The sequence below is a fragment of the Colletes latitarsis genome, chromosome 8, assembly GCF_051014445.1.
Source record: "Colletes latitarsis isolate SP2378_abdomen chromosome 8, iyColLati1, whole genome shotgun sequence".
Taxonomy (NCBI): domain Eukaryota; kingdom Metazoa; phylum Arthropoda; class Insecta; order Hymenoptera; family Colletidae; genus Colletes; species Colletes latitarsis.
The window spans coordinates 16,500,883-16,522,317 of NC_135141.1; the positions used below are offsets into that span (position 1 = coordinate 16,500,883).

The 21,435-nt window shown below is 41.9% G+C and overlaps 2 protein-coding genes across 2 annotated transcripts; one reads left to right on the forward strand and one right to left on the reverse strand.

The window, feature by feature from the left end:
* Positions 1 to 2,109: 2,109 nt before the first annotated feature.
* Positions 2,110 to 10,688, reverse strand: LOC143344619 (uncharacterized). Its single transcript, XM_076770831.1, has 3 exons — positions 10,629 to 10,688; positions 3,989 to 8,813; positions 2,110 to 3,917 (listed from the first exon to the last, which is right to left on the reverse strand). Exons 1-3 carry the CDS (start codon positions 10,686 to 10,688, stop codon positions 2,110 to 2,112), a joined length of 6,693 nt encoding a protein of 2,230 aa, XP_076626946.1.
* Positions 10,689 to 17,280: 6,592 nt separating this feature from the next.
* Positions 17,281 to 21,435, forward strand: LOC143344533 (uncharacterized). Its single transcript, XM_076770669.1, has 3 exons — positions 17,281 to 17,532; positions 17,622 to 17,759; positions 20,764 to 21,435. The coding sequence occupies exons 1-3, from the start codon at positions 17,316 to 17,318 to the stop codon at positions 20,970 to 20,972; spliced, it is 564 nt and encodes a 187-aa protein (XP_076626784.1). The 5' UTR covers positions 17,281 to 17,315; the 3' UTR covers positions 20,973 to 21,435.

Below are 21,435 nucleotides of genomic sequence, written 5' to 3' on the forward strand. Positions count from 1 at the left end.
TTCAGACGATAGGCACACTGAAGATTTTCTGCAAATCTGTTACTAATCGTTCTACTAGAATTTTAGATATCGTAGCAACCATTTCGAAAACTATGGTTTCGAGAAAGTTGCGTTTGAAGTTTTATATTACGTATTTTATACACGTTACGGACGAACGCATATAACTTTGTTATTTTTTCACATCTGGTAGTATCCATTAGCAAAAATATTTCCGAGGACATATTCTCGTGGAAAATAGAGTAAGAAATAATCGATTTTTTTTAACAGTCTTGAGTAGAATACTCCCTTAAGTGCTTATATTACTAACGAAGCTTATCATTTTGAACATTTAATTCCACTTATATCAAATAACTGTACTTTGAAGGTGTCGTTGTACGGACGAGCAATTTTAAATATTTTGGGAACATTTAGAAAATTGTATTGCATTTATTTTTTTCCGATTTGAAATATCTATTTATATTTTGAGGTAGGTTATAATCCAAAAACGTTTACGTGAATTAAAAGGATCATTTTAGTAGCCGAATACCTTGTAAACTCCAAGTAAGTAAGAATGGAAACATTCCTGGTATTCTTCCAGCGAAGGGTGTGTATATTCCTTGTGTTTAATCAGCACACAAAATCTTTAAAATGGTCGTACACTATAGGCATTCCTCGGTTTTGCACTTACCCTTGCTAAAAATAACAGTATCAATCAATTTCCTACTCATTTTCCTCCGTAACTGCGTAACGTATCCAGGAATAAAAACGAAAATTTACGTCTCCGTCGCTGCACACGCAAACGGATACCCTGCTATCACGATTTCTTGATCGCGACCCGAGCAAATAAAATCTACTCACAAATTCCTCCTTTTTGATCGTTTCTCCGGCGCAATATGGAATGCAATATCGGCATACAGCGTAGTGCCCGTGTACTGTAAATAAACGTAAAAGTATCGAAACGAACGAGCGTGTTCTCCGGGACGAGTTCGCTGTTAAATTATCGCGAACGTGCGTTTTCGTTTTGCCGGCGGTACCCTTCGATCTACGAAGGGTTCAACGCTCGATCACGTGATCTCGCGTGCTGTTTGCTCGGCTGCTATCGCGTCCAGATGCAACGTCCGGTCGCGTACGTCCCGTAAAAAGGCGAGCAAATAGAGAAGCAAGCGCAAAAGGGGACCTTCGTCTCGAACTAAGAATAATCTCGGATTTACCTTAACCCTGACCTTTCGAGGCGAGCTCCCCGCAGGTCCTTGAGACTTTCTGATCGCCGTAAGGTGAACGATTCGCCGGGACTCCTTTCTTCTTTGGTTCCTTGTTCTCTCCTCCTTCTAACGAACGAACACGCGAATCTCGAGACGCTTATCTCGACGAATCGAAAGGTTGAAACGGAATTGCTCGGTGCGTTCGAGCGAAGGAAACGAGGGTGCATGGATTCCCAGTCGTTTATTCTCGTAAACGCAGGATCAGCGGGGACCGCTGACCGTCTTACAAACTAAGAGTTTTATAATATTCCAACTTACGTTACGGTCTTCTATATTATTGAGCGCATCGAGTATATGGAGATCGATTAGAGAAATAGCGTAATGGAGAAACTGTTATACCCGTCACCCGTGAAATCCCATAGGAACGAACGAAGTGAACAGGAACCTGAACTATTCGTTCCCGATTAAAAACCGAGTCTCTGTAGTCCGTGCCACTAAAAAGAAGAGAATTCTAAAGTAGATGCTTCCAAGTAGATCGAAGAGCTACCGCCGACATTCGTCGGCCGTGTACGGAAGAAAATTAAAGCTAGCCCCAATGGAAACGTTTACTGTTTATCAGCCTTTAACGGAACAAACGGCGCCTTAGCTCTTAGTGCCTTAGCCAAGTGCCGCGCGTTAATTAAGTATAGCCGCTAATCGTTAACCCTAAAACCCTCAATGCTACGTTAAAATGGCTCTCGGGCGAGACTACGCGCGAGTCTAATCGAAGCGAACACTTACGAGTCCCCAAATATACTCGGTATCCGTCCGAGATATCGTCTATCCTTATCTCTACAGCCACCAGATTTGTTCCAGCGATGTCGGTATCGCTGATCAAGATCACGCCACGCGCGCAACGAATTTACTCTAAAATAACATCTCCCGACGATTATAAGCCGCGATAGTGAGAATCGGAGCCATACTTGACGGGCCAGGAGACGCCTGATCCCACCTTGTTGTTATCGTAAACGTACTTAATCTGTGGATTATTGTTTCCCCCGAAAAACGAGTCGCGTATCATTCCTATAATGGCGGAGCCCATGGCCATGTTGCTGAGCACCCCGGCCATGGACGCGGCCGCCCGCGCGTGAGCCACGGCCATTTGGAGCAGGAAGGACAAAACGAGTCCGACACCAGGCATCATCTGCATCATCTTGTCCCTCATGGCCTTGCCTAGGTGCACCATGGAGCTCGTCATCTTCCTCGACACGATCTCGTCGTTTAGTCGCGGCAATTTCACGATCAGACCCGTTCTCCTGTCCTGGTCGCGTTCGTCCCCGATGATTTTGTTCTCGTCCACGTCGTCGAGCCTCTCCACCACGGACTCCTTCAGATACTTGTTCGAGTGCTTGTCCAGAAACGACTTGAACAAGTTCTTGGCCCGCTTCTGCCGTTGCTTTTCTTCTTGGTCCCTGGAGGACTCTTTCTCCAAGTCGTACGTTACCTGACTCTTCAGCGACAAAACCTTCGGCTCGTCGGAATCCCCGTCTTTCTCCCCTTCCAGAGACACGATGTCCACTTCTTTGTCCGCCTCGCTTGAACCTTCCAAGGATCTCAGCTGGTGGTTCAAGTTCTGCAACTTGTCGGTGAGCCTGCTGTGCAACCGGGGACCAAAAAGGACCCCGAACGCGTTGTAAGCGTCTTCCAGGCCGAAATACTTGCCGTCGCCGTCCGCGTCGGAGTCGTTCGACTTGATCTTGTCCAGGAACATCGTGATGATCTCGTCGTCGTTCATCGACCTCTTGATGTCGACGTATTCCTCGCTGTCCTTCAAGAACTGGATATCGGCTTCCCTCGAGACGTCTATGCTCTTCTCCCGTTTCTCCTTCTCCTTCTTCGGCTTCTCGCCATCCGGACGCTGATCCAGGACTTCCTCCATGATGTCGCTGATGATCGTCAGTATACTGGGGAGGTTCTTGCTGTCTTTGAGCTTGGCACCTCTGCCCTCCCTGAACCCAGAGAAGCTGATGCCCAGTTCGCCGTTACCGTAGCCCCTGATCTTCAAGAAGCCGACGTTCGTCTGGAACTTGTCGTCGACCAGTTTCTGGTACCAGTCGACCAAGAAGTGCTCGATCGACTCCTTTCTCGTCAGCAGCTCCTTCTCGAAGTCCTCGGTGGACATGCCGAAGAATTCTTGCACCTGATGTTCCGTATCCAACGAACGCCCGAGGATACCGAAACTCGGGAAAGACGGAAGATTGCTGACGATCAGCGGCCAAATGAAGATGCCCAAACACCTGATGAAGCTCAGGCCAGTGATGCACTGGATGACTTGCTGTGCGAGGCCTCTGCTCGCCCGATTCTGGTCCAAGTCGTCGACGACCTTCAGTATTTCGTATTGGTCGGCGGTCAGGGAGTTTCTGATCGTGAAATTCAAACTGTCGACGTAATATTTCTTGGACGCGGGAGAAACATCGCTGGCGGCTCTCGCGGTCTCCCTGATTTGAATTAGAAGCTGAAGATACTCGGATTCCGTTATGTTCGGGACCGTCAGGGACGAGGACGAAGAACTCTTGGACGATCCGTCGGTTCCGTAATAAGTGTTCGAGAGTTCTATGCTCCTGCGTTTTCTGGATTTCGAGCCCTCAGTCTTTGTTGGTCGTTGAACGGCGTCGGGTATCTGAACCTTCTCCTTCGAGATGTCTAAGAAAATTCCTGGTGGTTGGCCTGCGTATCCGGGTACCGTTCCTTCGTTACCTAGAAAGAGGACGAGAGTGAGACACGATAATCTGTGGGTTCAGCGTATGCCAAGCTAACGATAGATTCACCTACTGACGGCGTAATCGCTGACGCTCCTTGGACGCCCGAACGAGAGAAGAGCTGCCCACCGGAAGCGCCCTGTCCAAAATATCCGGGGTACTGCGAGAATGTCGGTACCTGGGGAATTCCGTCGGCCAGCTGGGAGATCCTGTCAGGTGTCTGCGACAGTCCACCAGGATACTCGGCGATTCCTGGAACATTCTGAACAGGCACGGTGGGAAACGATTCCAAGGAAACCTGGGGGACGTTGAGCAACGGAGAAACCAGATCGTTGATGTTGGAGAAGTCTGGCAACGAGGGCACGTATTCCTTGAGCGTGGGCCAGCTGATGCTCTGCGTGCAAGCTACGAAATTGTAGCCTTTCGTGCACTCCAGCATCTTCTCGACGAACGTCGCCCGAGCCGAGTCCGGTATCCCGAGCTCCACCAGCTTGATGATGTGCTCCTGTCGCTTCGTCAGGTGGGGAAAGGCGAAAGTGCTGTCGTCCAGGTAGGATCGTTCGAGTTTCGGGCTCGACTTCTCCAAAGAGTTCATCAGAATGTTCTCTATTCTCTCCTCGGCCTCCTGCAACAGCAGCGCTTCCGTCTTCTGGTTCGAGGTGTCCTGAGCGGCTTGGCTCCCTAGATTCGGAGACTTCTCCGACAGGAACACTTGGAACCGGATCCTGGGCGTGTTTTGATAGCCACCGAAGTTGGGAAAGCTAGGCAGGAACGGATACGTTTGGGCGATCGTCGGCCAAGTGACGTCCCTGGTACATTCCAAGAAGTTCTTTTCCCTCATGCAACGTGTAAATTTGCTAATATAGCTCGGACGTAACGAGATAGGCAGCAGGTTCTCGGCGATCTGTACGATGTTGATCTGTTGTTCCGTGAGGAAACTAGCAAACTCTTGCGTCCTCGTCGGAACCGGAGCGCTTTGCAGGTTTGGAAGAGTGAGCTGCACGGATTTGAGGATGTTCAGTATCACCGATTCGGGCATCTCGTTGAAGATCGGGAAGAATCTCGTGTCGGTGATGGTCACTGTGGTGTCTCCGTGCACACCCGTCGTCACGTCGGTCTCGGCGAGTGGACGATTATCCGCGTTGGATTCCGTCAGGTTCTGCTTAGACGAATTCGAGGTTGTATCGTTGCTCGGGGAGTTTAGAAGGGTCCCGAAATTCGGGAAAGCGGGCAACCAGGGGAAGTATTGCAACAACGTTGGCCAAATCACGTCCCTGCTACATATTATGAAGTTGTTTATTTTTAGACACGTGATCAGTTTGTCGGCGAACTCGGTACGAATGCTCTGGGGCAGTAAGCTGTCCACGATGTTCACGATACTTTGTTGTTGCACGGTGATGTAATTGAAGATTTCCTGGTTTTTGATCGTCGGGACGGTGGTCGCTCGGTTTAGATTCAACGATTGCAGTTGCACCGATCGAAGAATATTGAAGATGACAGATTCCGGGTGCTCCGTGAACAGTGGAACGAATCTGGTACCCGTCACGCTGATCACCGGAACGTTCTGCTGTCCATTGTTTTGCGATTCCTTGTCCTGAATACGAGTCGACACGGGCTTCTCGGGCTCGACGCCTGAAACGACTCGTTCTTGTGTCTGTTCGTTGATCGCGGTTGCTTTCGCTTCCAGCTGTTCTTGCGCGTTCGCCAAGTTGGCCGGTTGCTTTCTGCTCTCCGGAATGGGGAACTCGGGCAAATTCGACACGTATCTGGCGATCGTCGGCCACATCACGTACCTGACGCAATCGATGAAGTTGTCGTTTCTCTGGAGATAGACGATAACTTCGGTGACGAGAGCCGGTCGAGCAGCAGGCGGTATCAGACATTCGGCCAATCGCAAAATGTCCAGCTGACTTTTCGTTAATGTCGCGAACGTTATCGCGTTTCCGGTCAGAGTAAACGGCGGCGATGCTCCTGAGGATTTCGACAGAGATTCTCGTATCTTCAGCAGGGTGTCTATGATCTTGATCTCTTGTTCGTTGGAGGATTGCAGAACCTCCGGTCTATTCTTCAGCAGGACGAAGGTTGGCGTTCCTGCTGCCTGTTGGTCGGAAGAACCTGTGATCGGCCAGTAAGAACTCAGATCTGGAAAGTTCGGGATCTCCGGAACGTAGCTGAAAATGTCCGAGATACCTGGGACTTGAAAATCCGGCAACAGGCCCGAGATGTCCGGGAGCGTGGGTATGAATTGCCTGACGGTGGGCCAGGTCGAGTATTTGATACAGGTCAGATAGTTGTACTCTTTCATGCAGTTGACGGTCTTCTGGACGAATTCTGGTCGGTAGGAGACTGGGATCAGTTGCTCGGCCATGTTGATGGTCAGCAGCTGATCTTGGGGTATTAGAGCAGCGTAGGAGTCCCCGGAACGATCCAGAAACGACGTCGACGCCGATATCCGTGGCTGTTCTTTCAAAGTGTTCTGGAGAACCCGGATGATCAGCACCTCTGGTCTGGGCCTCCTGTTTCTGGTAGCATCGGCGTCCACGACTTCCGGCAATTCGCCAATGTCGCCCACGGGACTGGGAAAGGGAAGAATGGGGTACTGAGGGTACCAGTCGACGACAGGGTACCAACTCTGGTAATCTGGAAAAGCTGGCAGCGCTGGGAAGTACTGCTTGATCATGGGCCAGGCGAAATACTTTATGCAGCTGAAGTATTCGAATCTTCGGACGCAGGAGAACATCTTGTCGGAGTAATCTTGGCGCAACGTCAGAGGCAACAATTTCTCGGCCATTTGAATGATACTCAACTGATTGGAGGTCAGAAGTTCTCTCAGCGTCTCGTTCTCCGGATTGACGTACGACACCAACGTCTCGTCGCTGGGATAGGATTCTAGAGCGTCCTGCAGAATATTGTACACCAGCGTCTCCGGGGTGATAAGTTTCACTTGATGAAGATTCTGAGCTCTGCCGGACTTTTCTTTGTTAGCCTGAAACAAGTCAAACAAGTTTACCTCGATTGGTAAGTTGTCGAAACTCTGGCTGACAGATTCCGGGAGATTATTCATCACGATCGGCCAAACGAAGACCTTTATGCAATTGAAGACACTCAGTCCTCTAATGCACTCCACCATGTTGGCAACGAACGACTGCCGCTCCCTCACGGCTACCAATTGCTCGGCACATTTAATTATTCGTAACTGATTGTCGGTCAGTCCAAGATCTTTCGTGAAGCTCAAATAAGACACGTTAGAATCGTCCGATTCCTTCAAAGACACGATCTGCTCCAACGTGGCCAGCAACTGGTTCTCCGTGAACTTAGGTATTCCCGGGAGTACCTCGGCGGCTTGCTCCTTCGAGCGGAGCGGAAACGACCTGTTTTTGATCTGTTCTTGAACCGTTACAGCTTGTTCCCTCCATTTCTTAAAAATACTATTGCTCCCTAACGATCGCCTTAACTGTACTAGTTTAATGTCTTTTACCTTGTTCTTGACCTCGGTCTGGACGTTCTCTTGCGTGAAAGCGACTTCGTCCATTCCAACTTCCCGCTTAGAGTTCAGAACCTTGGCCTCGTCCAGCTTGTCCGTGTGTTGGGCGTCCAGAGCATCGTCTCGAATCGATATCAGCTTCTTGATCTGTCCCTCGACGATAGACTGCTGCTCCCCGTCGGGTATCTTCTTCTCCTCGGCGTTCAGGTAGACGGTGGAGCTCTTGCGTCTGGATTTGCTCGTGCTACCATCCAAATACCTGAACTCTCTGTCCCCGTCCGAACTGATTTTTTCCTTCTCCTCGTCGCTGTCCTCGATTATAACCGATTTCCGAAAGTAGCCAGGGATCTCTTCCTTCGTCTCTTCGGCCGCTTTGACCTGACTTTTTTCGGGAACCAGCTCCGAGGGAGATTGCTTCGACTCATTCACCTGGTCTTCCGTGGCTTGCTGCGCCTCTACCAGTCGTTTGCGAGCACCGGTGTCGTTGACTACGTCGCCGGCGTTCTCCTGCGAAGGAGCAGCGCCATCCGCGTCCACCTGCACGTCGAATCTCCGGATCCCTTCGTCTTGGGCTTTTCCGATCTGCTCGACAGAAATCCCTTCGCTTCCCTGAACGTCGGACTTACCAACGAGAGCCACGTCGTTTCTGCGTCTCTTCTTGGCCACGCTAGCGTCTTCTTCGTCCTGCTTCAGCGCGCCGGGGTTGTCGAGGCTCGACGCCTCAGCCTCGTCGCTCTTCTTCGCCTTCTCTTTCTCAGCGTCGAATTCCTGAAGGGACGCCACGGAGTTGTTTCGCGACGACTGATCGACGGGCTGGTCGTCGGTCTTCCCAGCCTCTTGCAACTTGTTCCCAATCTCCGGCTGCGAAATCTTCCCTTCGATATCCCCCGGTTCCTCAGGCTGGACCTTCTCATTCTCAGCGCCATCGTTCTCGACCGTTAACAGTTTTCCCTGCACTGGTTCCGGTTGCGCACTGTCCTCTACCTTGGTTAGCTCGACGTTGGCTTTGTCCTCGACTGCCGAACGGTTGGCTTCGGGCTGGGCCAGGCCCTCCTCATCGCGGGGCACGCTGCGCGCTCGGATGCCGTGAAGAACGAACAACAGAAGCAGAAGACAGAAGAAGGAACGAGGGAAGAGACAGAAGGTACTCGTTAGCTGTGGGCGTCGCGAGTTGAGTGCTCTCATGGTCGCGGTCGAGAGGCGAATGTCTCGGCCACTTCTGAGCCGGTCTATGGTCACCCATGCCGGAGAGGTATGGTAATACACATACCATCGAACGGGCAGCGGGGAACGAAGATGACCGTGAGAGTGTACGCGGACGCTCAACCAACGAGACGCGGAGGATCGCGAGATTGTGTGGATAGGCAACAGCCGGGTATGTCCATTTTTACGTAGCCCCCTCCCGCCTGCCTTCACGGGGTTGCCACGGGATCGGGTTCACGGTCTAACGGGTGTAGATGCATTCGGTTCGACGCCTCCTACGATCCATCGAAAACAAAGATCCGCGAAATTGTTGGAATAGATTAACCTTTTCTTATTTGGAATTTAACGAAACTATTTTAATCGGGAGTCGAACTGTTCAAATATTTTATTAATTACGAAATAACAGTTATTCTTTTTACTGTTATATTTTCTGATGCGAGGAGACAGTTATAATACGAAGCACATTCGCTGGAAAAATTCGATAAATGTTTACTAAACAGGGAATTTGTTTTCTTTTTTTTCAAGGTAACATAAAAATTCTGGGTAGAGAGAAATTTTTAGTTTGCTTCAAGAAAGTAAAAGTTATACTAGGTGAGATAGAAAATCGAATACTGTTTATATTGGAATTATATTATTCTACTTATTTCTACCAGTATTAATATGTAACATATATCAGTGAAATACTGGTATTATTATTAATTCAAGACAAAGAAATCATAAATTAAATTAAAGAATATAGATTAATTATGGACACTTAAAGGATGAGCAAACTACTTTAGTAATCAAAGTACTTTAAAAAATATTTCACAAATAACTTACTTTTAAAAATTCCGTAAATCTTGTGTCTGTCTTTTCACCACATTTCTGATGTCTGTGTAAAATCGTCCTACTATTAAGTGGATTTCACCTTCGTTGGCTGTATCTACTAATTTAACTTTTTACGGACAAGGATGTCCATAGCGATCGAGCGTATCATCTCGCCAACGTGTTCCCTATCTGGTTTCAATTTCTATTTAATTATTCAAATTCATAACTTTTTAACGAAACCTTCATCAACAAATTGGTATTCTTGATTTTCGTTTTATTTTGGCCTCTAGAATCCCCCATTAAAATTTTTCTCAGGTGTGGCCGAACACCCTGTAGAAAATTTAAGTCTTTTTTCACTTTAAGTCTTCTATTATTACATTTCCATTGTTTAAATCAAATATCAAGTACGTCTATATTAAATGATTTGCTCAATATTCCCATCTAGTTTTAATGACAGTTTTTGTTCAATATTTATTTGTTTCTGCTCTAAGAATTGGACGTTACGCAATTAAGACAAATTACGTTTCAAATTTGATAAAAGATAGAAAAGAATGATAGAGAAAGAAGTTTTATGATATGGTAATATCTATTTTTTTACTACTTTTTCCATTACTGTCAGTTGTCTACATACTGTCAGGATAAAAAGAAACAATTTTCTACACAACTAAATCCACCTTTGAGAATTAGTCTTCTGCTTATAACGACCCCTGTAAAACTTGATACTATTCTACTACTCTATGAGGAATAATAGGTTAATAGGTTAATAGTGAAAAAATGATTATGGAATGTTAATCAAGTTTTATGGAAAGAATATTTTATAAGAATGTTAATTCATTTACTTTATAGATTAGAGAAAACTAGAAAATAAAAGCAAACATGTTGTAGCCAATAAATGTTTCATTTTGTACGAACATAACAGGTGTGTTCTACTTATGGTTGTGTATTACTTATGACCGTTTAGTAATGCGATATTGACGGCACTCGTCCATAGTGGAATAAAATGACAATTATACATCATCTTTCAGATATGCGAAAGATTCAACGAATTTTGATAGTCGTTCGAATTTGAAAAGTGTTTTAGAGTAAAACCAACTTTGCTTTCTCACTCCCTACTTAATGTAACAAAATCTTCGAGGAAATTAAATTCTGATCTTTGAAATGGCGCAGGATGACCATTAGAAAACTTCTTTCCATGAAATTGGTCGAAAAATTCACAACGTTGGCTCTAATGTTCGATACTTTTTCCCTCGATATTCTTCGCGGTATCATCCCCATCACTTCCTAGAATTGTGAATGAATCATCGAAATAATAAAAATAAAATTCTAATATTTCCCAATTTATAATTGTAAAATTAGTTTTTTGTATTGCTGAGCTTTTTCCAATAGAAATAGTACCAAACAAGACCATATTTGCACTCACGGGTAAGAATTAGAAAAAGAATGCAAATAAGGTGAAAAATACCAATAAAAGTAAGAAAAAAAGAGTACTATAATGCAAATATAAAAAAGTGATCATACATAAAAGATACATAACATTATTTTCGATTAAAATAATCTATTAAAACCTTCCTTGAAGGAAACTCTTGAGAACAGGAAATTCCCGGAATAGACCCTCCCTCGATAATGTTCGCATCTTGAAACCAAGCCAGCGAACGTTAGCGAGGGATTACTATACCTGTGAGCAGCGGTGTATGCACATAAAAAGTAAAATACAGCTAGAAATGCTATTGTAGAAGCTAATTCCATTCGATAGTTGACTAACCCTGTTAGTGCAAGGGGTTGTATCGTCCATATTTGTAAAAAATGTCGAAGTAGATAATTCTTGGATCGTTTGAACTATCAGAGCTACGACACAGTTGCGCGAACATGTCGGTGTACTGCAGCCGACCGCTGCAGTATCCAGTTTTGTTTCTTCTTGCGGCCAGGACAGTAATGAGCCAATTAGCCTTGAGGCAGTGGTGCTCGGAAAATAACGTGGTTTATTCTCCTCTACGCGTGAGATGTAGCGCGGACATCGTCGACAATTCGCTACTCGGCCACTTGTCCCTCATATTCAGTGCAACATTTCTGTCTACTCACGCCCCTTCTTCGGATCCGTGACTCTGTTGGGTCGACGTACGTTTACTGGTACGCGTTCGCGTGAAAAAAGTCGTCTCCTAGGTTAGCACAACGACCATGGATAATACAGGAAGACACGCTACCAGCTACCGTCGAACAACACACGGTCAATCGATACAAAGATCCTAACGATTTTCACTTCATTCACGTTTTCATCAGAGTCGAGCTTACTTTACGCGCGAATAACGAATGCACGGAGCATATTTCACCTTAATTGCGGTTTGAGAAATTTCTTAATGGATTGTGAATTATGAATAAATTTGAAACTTTTATTTGTTATTCGTGAGTAAAGAATAAACTTTAGTTAGTACGCCCCACTTAGTACGTTACTACTGCATCAGTCGCTACGAATAAATTTTGTGAAATAATGCTGTATAACATGGAAACAACTTTGTTGCAAATTATTTATTTTGATTTACCTTTCAATCGGTAGTTTCTATTTTTTTATTTTATTTAACAAGATATTTATTGTAGCACAGAGAGTTCAGAAGTTCTAGAAAATCGACTTATTTGCGTAGATAACGATTAATTGTATCCATTTTTGTTTATTTTTTACATTAATATTAGCGTTAACAAAACCGATTTTTAAATGTCAATATTAATAAGCAATAATAAGTAGTTTGTATATTTAAAAAAATGTCTGATTAGTGAATTGGACATGTCTTCTTTTTGTTTTCTTACGAGTTATGTATGCGAATAAAAGATGGTGGCTCGATTATGCCATGTTTTGTAACATGTAAAAAATTATGTTCTACACGTCCCTTTTAATAATTAAGCGATGCATTATATATGTTATAGCACATAACGCACAAGTTTTTATGCCAAATCTGATTTGTTTAACTGCAAAATATTGCTTCCATTCCGATTTACCTTTATACTTAATAAACTTTGGTTCACGGAAAGAATTTATTTTTATGTAATTGCTGACATAAACAAACGATTGATACGCTCGAACGAGGATCAAATTTTACAGAGTTATCAAATTAGATTATTACTTGGTATTACTAAATTATTCTCTAGAAAATAAACACAAATTCTGAATAAGCGGAGTCTTTCGTAGATCTTAATATTACGAACACAGGGTGTATTGGTGCAACGTCTTTTAGATAAGTATCATTTCAAGATAGGTTTATTTACTGTTGATTTTAACAAATAGAGAGTAACAAATTATTTCAATTTCAAACCGAACGCAAACGTGATAATCATTTAAACGATATCATATTTCATCGAGTGTAGATCAAAATAAAACAATGAGCGCCAGCCTATCTTCTGTAGCTTTCATCTCAATTGAAATCGTTCTATCGTTCTTTTTTGGAGACCCTGCATTCATATTCCGCATCTACGATAGAATAAACCAGTGTTTCCCAAAGTGGGTTCCATAAAATAATTTTAAAAACAATTACATCCTCCGCACTGAACTTGTGTTTTTCAATTAAAAACATTTCTTTGCAATTTATCGCAACATTTAATATAGTTACAACGTTTTATACGAATAAATAAAATGACATCATAATTTTTGTTTCATTTAATATCTATGGTAGTATTCTGGACACTGAAGTTCATGTCAGCATCGGTGTTTTCGTTCAATGTTCTTTGTATTGGAAACGCTATGTACACGAAAATCACTCAGATGTCAACGCTAATATGTTTGCTTAGAAGTTTAAGTATGGCAAGGGTTCCATGATCCGCGAAAAATTTCTTATGGGTTCCACAAGAAAAAAAGTTTGGGGAACCTTGGAATAAACAGATTCCGAGGTAATTTCTCGGAATAAACCGTGAATGAGTTAGATGCGCGGATCTCGAAACAAAGGTTTCGTTCGAGAAGGAAATATTCGAAGAATCTATTCTATCGCGATAACCTTGGTGTTATTTGTAACGAGCATGTTGAACGAACCTTTTAAGCCTTCGCCAGCGATCGAGAACACACGAGTCAAAGGAAAAAGGAGCAAAAGGGCCGCGGGGGAAGAAGCAGTCGCGGAGGCTGGAGGATGCAGCTAGAACAAAGTGCAAGACCAGGTTTCAGGTTCGTCTTTAATACGGTCTTTCTGGTTCTGGGCGCAAGGGGTTGTATTTTTAGTCCTTGAGGGAATCGAGACTAGAAGGGACGGTCAGGGAGGAAGAGGAGCTCCCAGCTGCAGGGAGGGTAAAGAATTTTTACGACGCGTATTATTTTCCAAGATGGCCTTGTCTGTTTCCATGTTCGGCCTCTTCTTCTCTTCTTCTCTCCTTCTCAGCCGGAGTCACCGAGCAAAGCCGATGCAGTAAACCTGTACTAGATTTCTTTCTTTTATCCGCCGAGCGGCCGGCTCTGCTCTTAAGGTGCGTTCACAACGCTCTTACCGATTTTCTTAATCGTAACTTGCATCGAGTATGCTATTCCAGGATGCTCGAATCGCTGCTTTCCACCAATCGCCGCAGCGCCGGATCTAGAAGCTCGCAGAAGGGGCTAACAAAACAGCGTGAAACAATTCGAGAATCCCACCTTTGAAAAATTAGAAATAGAAATAAAAATATTACCTTGGCTTTTCCTCGTTTCATTAGTAAATGTTTAATTAAATACAACCGATAGTTAACAGTGTTTATATTCACATAAAGTCACAATTATTGCACGATATCCACCTCTGGAAATTAAAAATAAAAATAAAAATATTTAATTTCCTCGTATCTTGGTTTTACTCATTTCATTAGTAGATTTTTAAGTAAATACAACCGATAGTTAACAGTGTTTATATTCACATAAAGTCACAATTATTGCACGATATCCACCTCTAGATATTAAAAATAAAAATAAAAATATTTAATTTCCTCGTATCTTGGTTTTACTCATTTCATTAGTAGATTTTTAAGTAAATACAACCAATATTTAGAGTGTTTATATTCACACAAAGTCACGATTATTCTTTCTTATGAAGAAATTTCTGATAAGAGCAAATGTCTTAATCTGTTTTATGAAGCAATAATAACTACTACTTTTACAATGTATACCAACTGTCGATACTAGAGACCCAAAAGTTACCTTTCTCATTTCATCAACATACAATTTTTGTTTATACAGGGTGTTCGGCCATCCCTGGGAATAATTTTAATGGGGGATTCTAGAGACCAAAATAAGACGAAAATCAAGAATATCAATTTATTGATGGAGGCTCCGTTAAAAAGTTATTAACACTTACATTAAAAAATTTCAAATTGTTCTGGAAAAATTATTTTTGGTCGCAGGGGTCAATTATAAGCATTTTTGGTGAATAGACATACCCCCGAAATTCTACGCACTTTCGAGAAAAAAATTCTAGTAGGTGGACAAATTTTTCGATAAAATTAAAAAATTTCAAATCGTTCTGGAAAAATTATATTTGGATGCGGGGGTCAATTACAATCATTTTTGGTCATTACACATACCCTCAAAATCCTACGCAGTTACGAGAAAAAAATTCCTTACAGAAAATCTAATTAGGTGCCTAAATTTTTCGACGAAACAAAAAAATTCAAATCGTTTTGGAAAAATTATTTTTGGATGCGGAGGTCAATTACAATCATTTTTGGTCATTACACATACCCTTAAAATCCTACGCAGTTACGAGAAAAAAAATTCCTTACAGAAAATCTAATTAGGTGCCTAAATTTTTCGACGAAACAAAAAAATTTCAAATCGTTTTGGAAAAATTATTTTTGATTGCAGGGGTCAATTACAATCATTTTTGGTGAATAGACATATCCTCGAAATCTTGCGCATTTTCGAGAAAAAAATTCAGTACTGACGGAACTTAAAGTTATTAACAATTAAATTCAAAAATTTCAAATCGTTCTGAAAAAATTATTTTCGGTTGCGGGGGTCAATTATAATCATTTTCGATGAATAGACATGCCCACGAAATCCTACCCACTTCCTAGAAAAAAATTCGAGAAGGTGTGAAATTTTTCGACGGAAAAAAAAAATTTCAAATCGCTTTGGAAAAATTATTTTTGGTTGCGGGGGTCAATTACAATCATTTTTGGTGAATAGACATACCCCCGAAATCCTGCGCATTTTCAAGTAAAAAATTAATAACTTTTTAACAAAGCCTCCATCAAGAAATTAGTATTCTTGATTTTCGTCTTATTATGGCTTCTAGAATCTCCCATTAAAATTTTTCCCAGGGGTGGCCGATCACCCTGTATATGAAAATCAAATTATTTTATATGCTGGATGGTCTAAATAAAGTGTTACAAGCTGTCTCTTCATGAACAAATGAAGAAATCGACTCAGACAGGCTAATCTACTCATGCATACAAAATTCTTGTGGAACGACTGTTAGGAGGAATTCCGAGACTCTTTTTAATGGAAGGTGGTGTTATCTTTTTGTTGTTTGGAAAGATTTTACTGTATTTTTTTACTGTAGATTGCACTGTAACACAATAAGAAGAAACATAAAATATAAATTATTCTAGTTCATTTATTTACTTTGATAACTTGTGCAAAATAAAATTACATTAAATTATAAATATTAAGTTCTGATGACTTTTCGACATTCATTTTATTATTTTAGTATTCTACTGCATTTAGTATTGGGGGGGGGGGGGGGAGGCTGAAGTTCCTGTATCCCCGCCCCTATATCCATCACTGAACCACCGGTCATTTTATGCGATTTCCGTCGAGATTTTACTGTCGCTGTCTGCGCTTTCTGTTTCGTTAGGAACAAGAGAAATTCAATAATTCACTATTACCATCGTGTAAACTTGAATTAATAGCACGTATATTTATTGAAACCCATTAAATGCATTAAAACGCAATTTTGTTTCTAATTAGGATGTACCGTTAGAATAATTAAACTCGACATGAATCGATAACAAATAACATTTTACGAGCTCTCTAACTTCAAGCATGGAATCCAAAAAACCGGTGAAATTGATTTCAGTAAATCTAGCGTTAAAAATCCTGCCTATAAATACCGTGCTCGATGATCCAAGCAACGTAGGGGGAATGGTCAGCGCGTTATTGACTCTTTGTGGATGTCATTACCGTTGGTAATTACGTAAAGATTGCGGGCCACGAAGCATTAACCTTACCGTCTGCGACCAGCTACTCGTTTGTATGGAATTAACAGGTCGTGAAGCGATTAAAACCGCTCGTCGACGAACGACCGTACACCTAGTTCCGTTTCTACTCTTACGTCCTGTTCTAAAGGCCCCCGAATCGAACCTTTAAAATAGTTTCCTTTTCCGTCGATGCATCGATGCACCGATCGCATAACCCCGCGTCCATCGCGGCCAAATTATCACGCCGTGGGCGAGGAACGTGCCAGCACGGCGACCGTGACAGTGATATAGAAAGTGGGGCATGGCACGACCGTAGGAACGAAGAAATTCGTGAACGTAAAAGGACTCGAACCGATCTGTTCGAGGAATGCACAGACGACTAGGGGAATGCGGCGCTCCTGGGTAATCGGACGATAAAGTAATGCATGCCTGGAAACGCAGCGAGGCGATCATAGACCGTACCGCCGTGAGCACGTGTAGCGATTCCAGTCGGCGTTCTCCGGAAAGTGTTTCAGCAACGTACAGGCGGCGCGTTCACGAAATTCGAGCCGCCGCGCAGGTCCGTCGCGCAACTCGCCGATCTTTTGAGTTCGAACGGCGCGGTGGTCGTTCGACCGAATCATACTGCGGCTCGTGCGTGTTCGATTAGCACGGCGTGTGTGCACGGTGTGTTCCCTGGTCCCGGACCCACGCAAATTCGCCCTCCGAGCGAACCCATCGTGCGTCGATGAGGAGGATCACGTGATCGCTGGAGCAACCGGTTCGACAATGAGCCCGATTGGCTGGACGCTGGCGTGCGTACTGCTCGCGAGCACTTTTTCGAAAATCTCGTGGAGCGTCGAGTGCGCGCGCGTCGCCGACGAAGCTGGACGCGCCAAAGTCACGAAACTTTTGCCGATTCCCGACCGCCATGACGTCGATCCCGACGTACGGGAGCTCAGAGAATTCTTGGACGATTTGTTCAATGGCGGCAACAGCGTTCAGGGTGAGTTCAAACTGTTTTCTATATTGTTTCGTTATCGAAAGTAACGGTGTTTCAGTTGGTGAAACGTAATCCGATTTTTAAATACACAGAATCGACCGGTAGGCAAGCGCGTACTTTCGGTTTGAAACGAATACAATTCATGATGATGCCGATGGTGTACAAAATGGGAGTGATGATGACTATGTTGACGGTGTTGACGGTGATCTCTTTGAAGGGATTGCTTATAGGTAAGTACATAATTTTGGGGAGTGGAACAAACACGTTTGACGGAAAGGTAACGGTGAGCCTTTGTTGGCGTACACTGTTTGCATACGCAATCAGGAGACATCGACGACCCATTTCATCGATAAAGACTTCTTCGCGGGTCACCGGTCTGCGTTAGGATGTACAGACCCAAACTTTACCGGTGGACCTACTTTCTTTTATCGTATGTTTGTTCGATACAAAATTCAATATCGATGTCACAGTCTGTATTTAACCCCTCTGTGTTTAGATTATGTTTACAAGATAAATATGCGTTGAAAACTATTTGCGTTGATTTTGAGTTACAGTATTCTTCCAATCTACATCGTTAACAAATAAAATACACACGTTAGGTCCGGATTACTTTCTTTTATCGTGTGTTTGTTCGACGTGAAATTTAATATCGATGTCACAGTCTGTATTTAACCCCTCTGTGTTTAGATTATGTTTACGAGATAAATATGCGTTGAAAACTATTTGCGTTGATTTTGAGTTACAGTACTCTTCAAATCTACATCGTTAACAAACAAAATACACACGTTAGGTCCGGATTACTTTCTTTTATCGTGTGTTTGTTCGACGTGAAATTTAATATCGATGTCACAGTTTGTATTTAATACCTGTGTGTAGATTATGTTGAGATAAGTATCTGTCGAAAACTATTATTTGCGTCGATCTTGAGTTACAATAGCTCGCGAAAGTATTCGAACTCTTTCAATTTACATCGTTAACAAATAAAATACACACGTTAGGTTCAAATTTTCGAAATAGGATTTGAGTCTCGAGAATGTATAAGTGAAATTACAAAAAGACTCAGTATAAACATACAATTTTTGGAACGTACGAATACGTTTTGAGTTGTTTGATGTTAAATATCTGGTTAGTCCTCCTTTGACATCAATAACATATCTCAGCTTCCTGTACCGTATATGTACAAGCTTTTCTGCTGTCTTCTTTTCGATGGAATTCTATATTTCTATTTTTCAATGATAATTGGCAGTTTCGAGATAAGATTTATGGAACTTCGATATTAATTCGCGTTCACGTTTACTGGTTTCTGATTTTTTCGTACCCACGAAACCTGTATGAACCACACGATGTCTCGAAATCGAGTAAAGTGTAATGTTTACATTTCCATTCATTAGAAACACATTATATACGCTTCTTGCCTACACGTTCGAATACTTTTGTCACTCAATGCCTTGTCAATTCCGTATGAGCTGTCAAATTTTTTCGTAATTTCACTTATACATTCTCGAGACTTCTATGTTTTATTTGAATTTTATATTTTAATTTTATTTTGAAAACTTAAATGTGTGAATTTTATTTGTTAACGATTAGATTGGAAGTGTTCGAATACTTTCGTGAGCTACTGTAAGGTTTGAAAGAATCTTAGTAGTTTTATTAAAACATATATTGTTCTGTGTATACCTAATGTTGAAAAAAACATATAGCATATCTAATCACATTTAGATAAAAAAAATCGGTTCGAATCACTTTGTCATCTTTCAAGCACTATTTATCGCAGGTAAACCAGCCAATTGAACAAAAAAGCCACTGTGAAACTTGTAAGGACTTTAAACTATTGAATTTCCTTTTATTTAAAATATTAATGACAAAATTGTGGATGTTCATGCAAACGTGTATTTTTGTAGAAATATGGGATTTAGATTGTTATTTGTTTCATCGTGAAAAGACTTTAAACTTATATTTTTTATTTTGCATATTTCATCAATATATCTATATATGTATCTCTGATAAGATTAAAAAATTGCAAACAATTTGATAATGAGAATATAGAAAGATAGAATAATGTATCGGATACAATATAAGTAGAACGTTCGTATTCATTCGAATGCGTTATAATTTACCAAGGCTAATTTACCATTAGTTACAAAAGTATTATTAATTATAATTATGAACTTACGTTATGTTGTTAAATTGCAGTAAATTGAAAAGAATATTTTTCACAGTTTAATAAAATGATAATATTTCATTTGTTAAACTTACTAAGGATTAGCACGGATTATCGCATAAAATTTTCCCAGTTAACATTACAAAGAATGTTTTTATTATGTTTCCAATTAGGAACAGTATGCGTTAAAGGGTTAAATAACTTACGGTTATCTATAATTTGCGATGACTCATTAGGAAATCACGTTTTCATTTCTGGTTCTTTTATGAGCTGTCCCAAATAGCTGGTTTACTTTTTCCTGAGATGCGTCGTTGGATTTTTGAACACAACCTAAAACGAATTCTATAGCAGCTATAACAAGTCAAAAAGCTAGCAGCATGACCGATCCATTCGTTACTATCAGTTTGAATCGCGACCTTTTGAAAAATAATTTTATAGTCATCGTTTGTTTGAAAATCGAAGACTAAAGTAAAGTAATAATTTAGCTTGTAGACGATTATCTATATTAATACTAAGATTTAACAATAATCTTCTTCGTTATGTACAGTGTGACTTATTTCAGGCTGAAATCAAAAATATTTCTGTTATTTTCAACGACACGAAAACATTCTTTCCTTAACATTACATTTTTCGAGATTTTAAAGTCGTCGACGTTATTTTTAAATAGAATGACGTATTACAAATATTATTATAGAGATACCTCTAATATAAATATGCAGATCTACTTAAAGATTTTAAAGTAAACATGAGAAAGAGTTAACAATTAGAAAAACAATTTTTTATTTTATCGATTCCAATTCGTCAGATAGAAAATCAATTTCTGAACGTCCCTAAACTGAGTCGTTGCTTTATTTTAATCTACAATATAATAAGACACGTTAAACGATCGAGTGTCTAGCCCTGTATTTATGAATTAAACGCGTAACGAACTCGTAAAAATGTTCACTGAGATGGACAGAAGGTCCGAAAAAGTGAATTTGAAACTCTATCTAGCTCCTATCGCGACGAATCTCCCTAGAATCGTTAGATTCGAGAATACACGAAATTGCATAGACGTATTAATTTCGTTCCAGGTGCCACTCTGTTGATGTTAAAAATAGGTACAATAATTGCAAAGATTTCGTCCAGCTGGCATCAACAACAAGCACCGGCCTGGTCGTCTCAACCGATCCACGTGCACGTTCACAACAGTTTGCCGATGGATCACCATCCAGCGTACAGTGGTTGGATGCAGCACAGCGGTCCAGGAGACGAGGAACACTATTATTATAGAGGACATTGAAGAAAAAGTTTCGAGAGCATCCTCTCACCGATGGGAAACTATTTCATCGGCGACCACAAATGGAACTAGGCTATCGCATATCGTCCGCGATCGTTTCCTCTGCTTTTCTTTTTTTTTTTGTTAATATCATCCATTTCTCCCGCAGTTGCGGCTTTCGTCCAACGATCGACGATTCGGCGAATCGGAAGCGCGATCTCCGAACGAATCTTCTGTTTAGCCCAGGAAGGCATATTCTGCGAACCAAAGGAAGTCTATGATCTAAGGATGTCTTGAAAATTATGGCACGAACCGCCAAAAGTAGTAACGTTTACAGTAAAACCTCGATTTAAGCGATTGGAGGGAGGAAGTTACATTGGAATGTCCATAAAATAGTAAATTCCTCAAAAGGAGTCATGTCGTGAATAGATATGTGACAGATTCGGGTTGGATGTGAGTACACGTGATTGAATACGGACTACGTGTG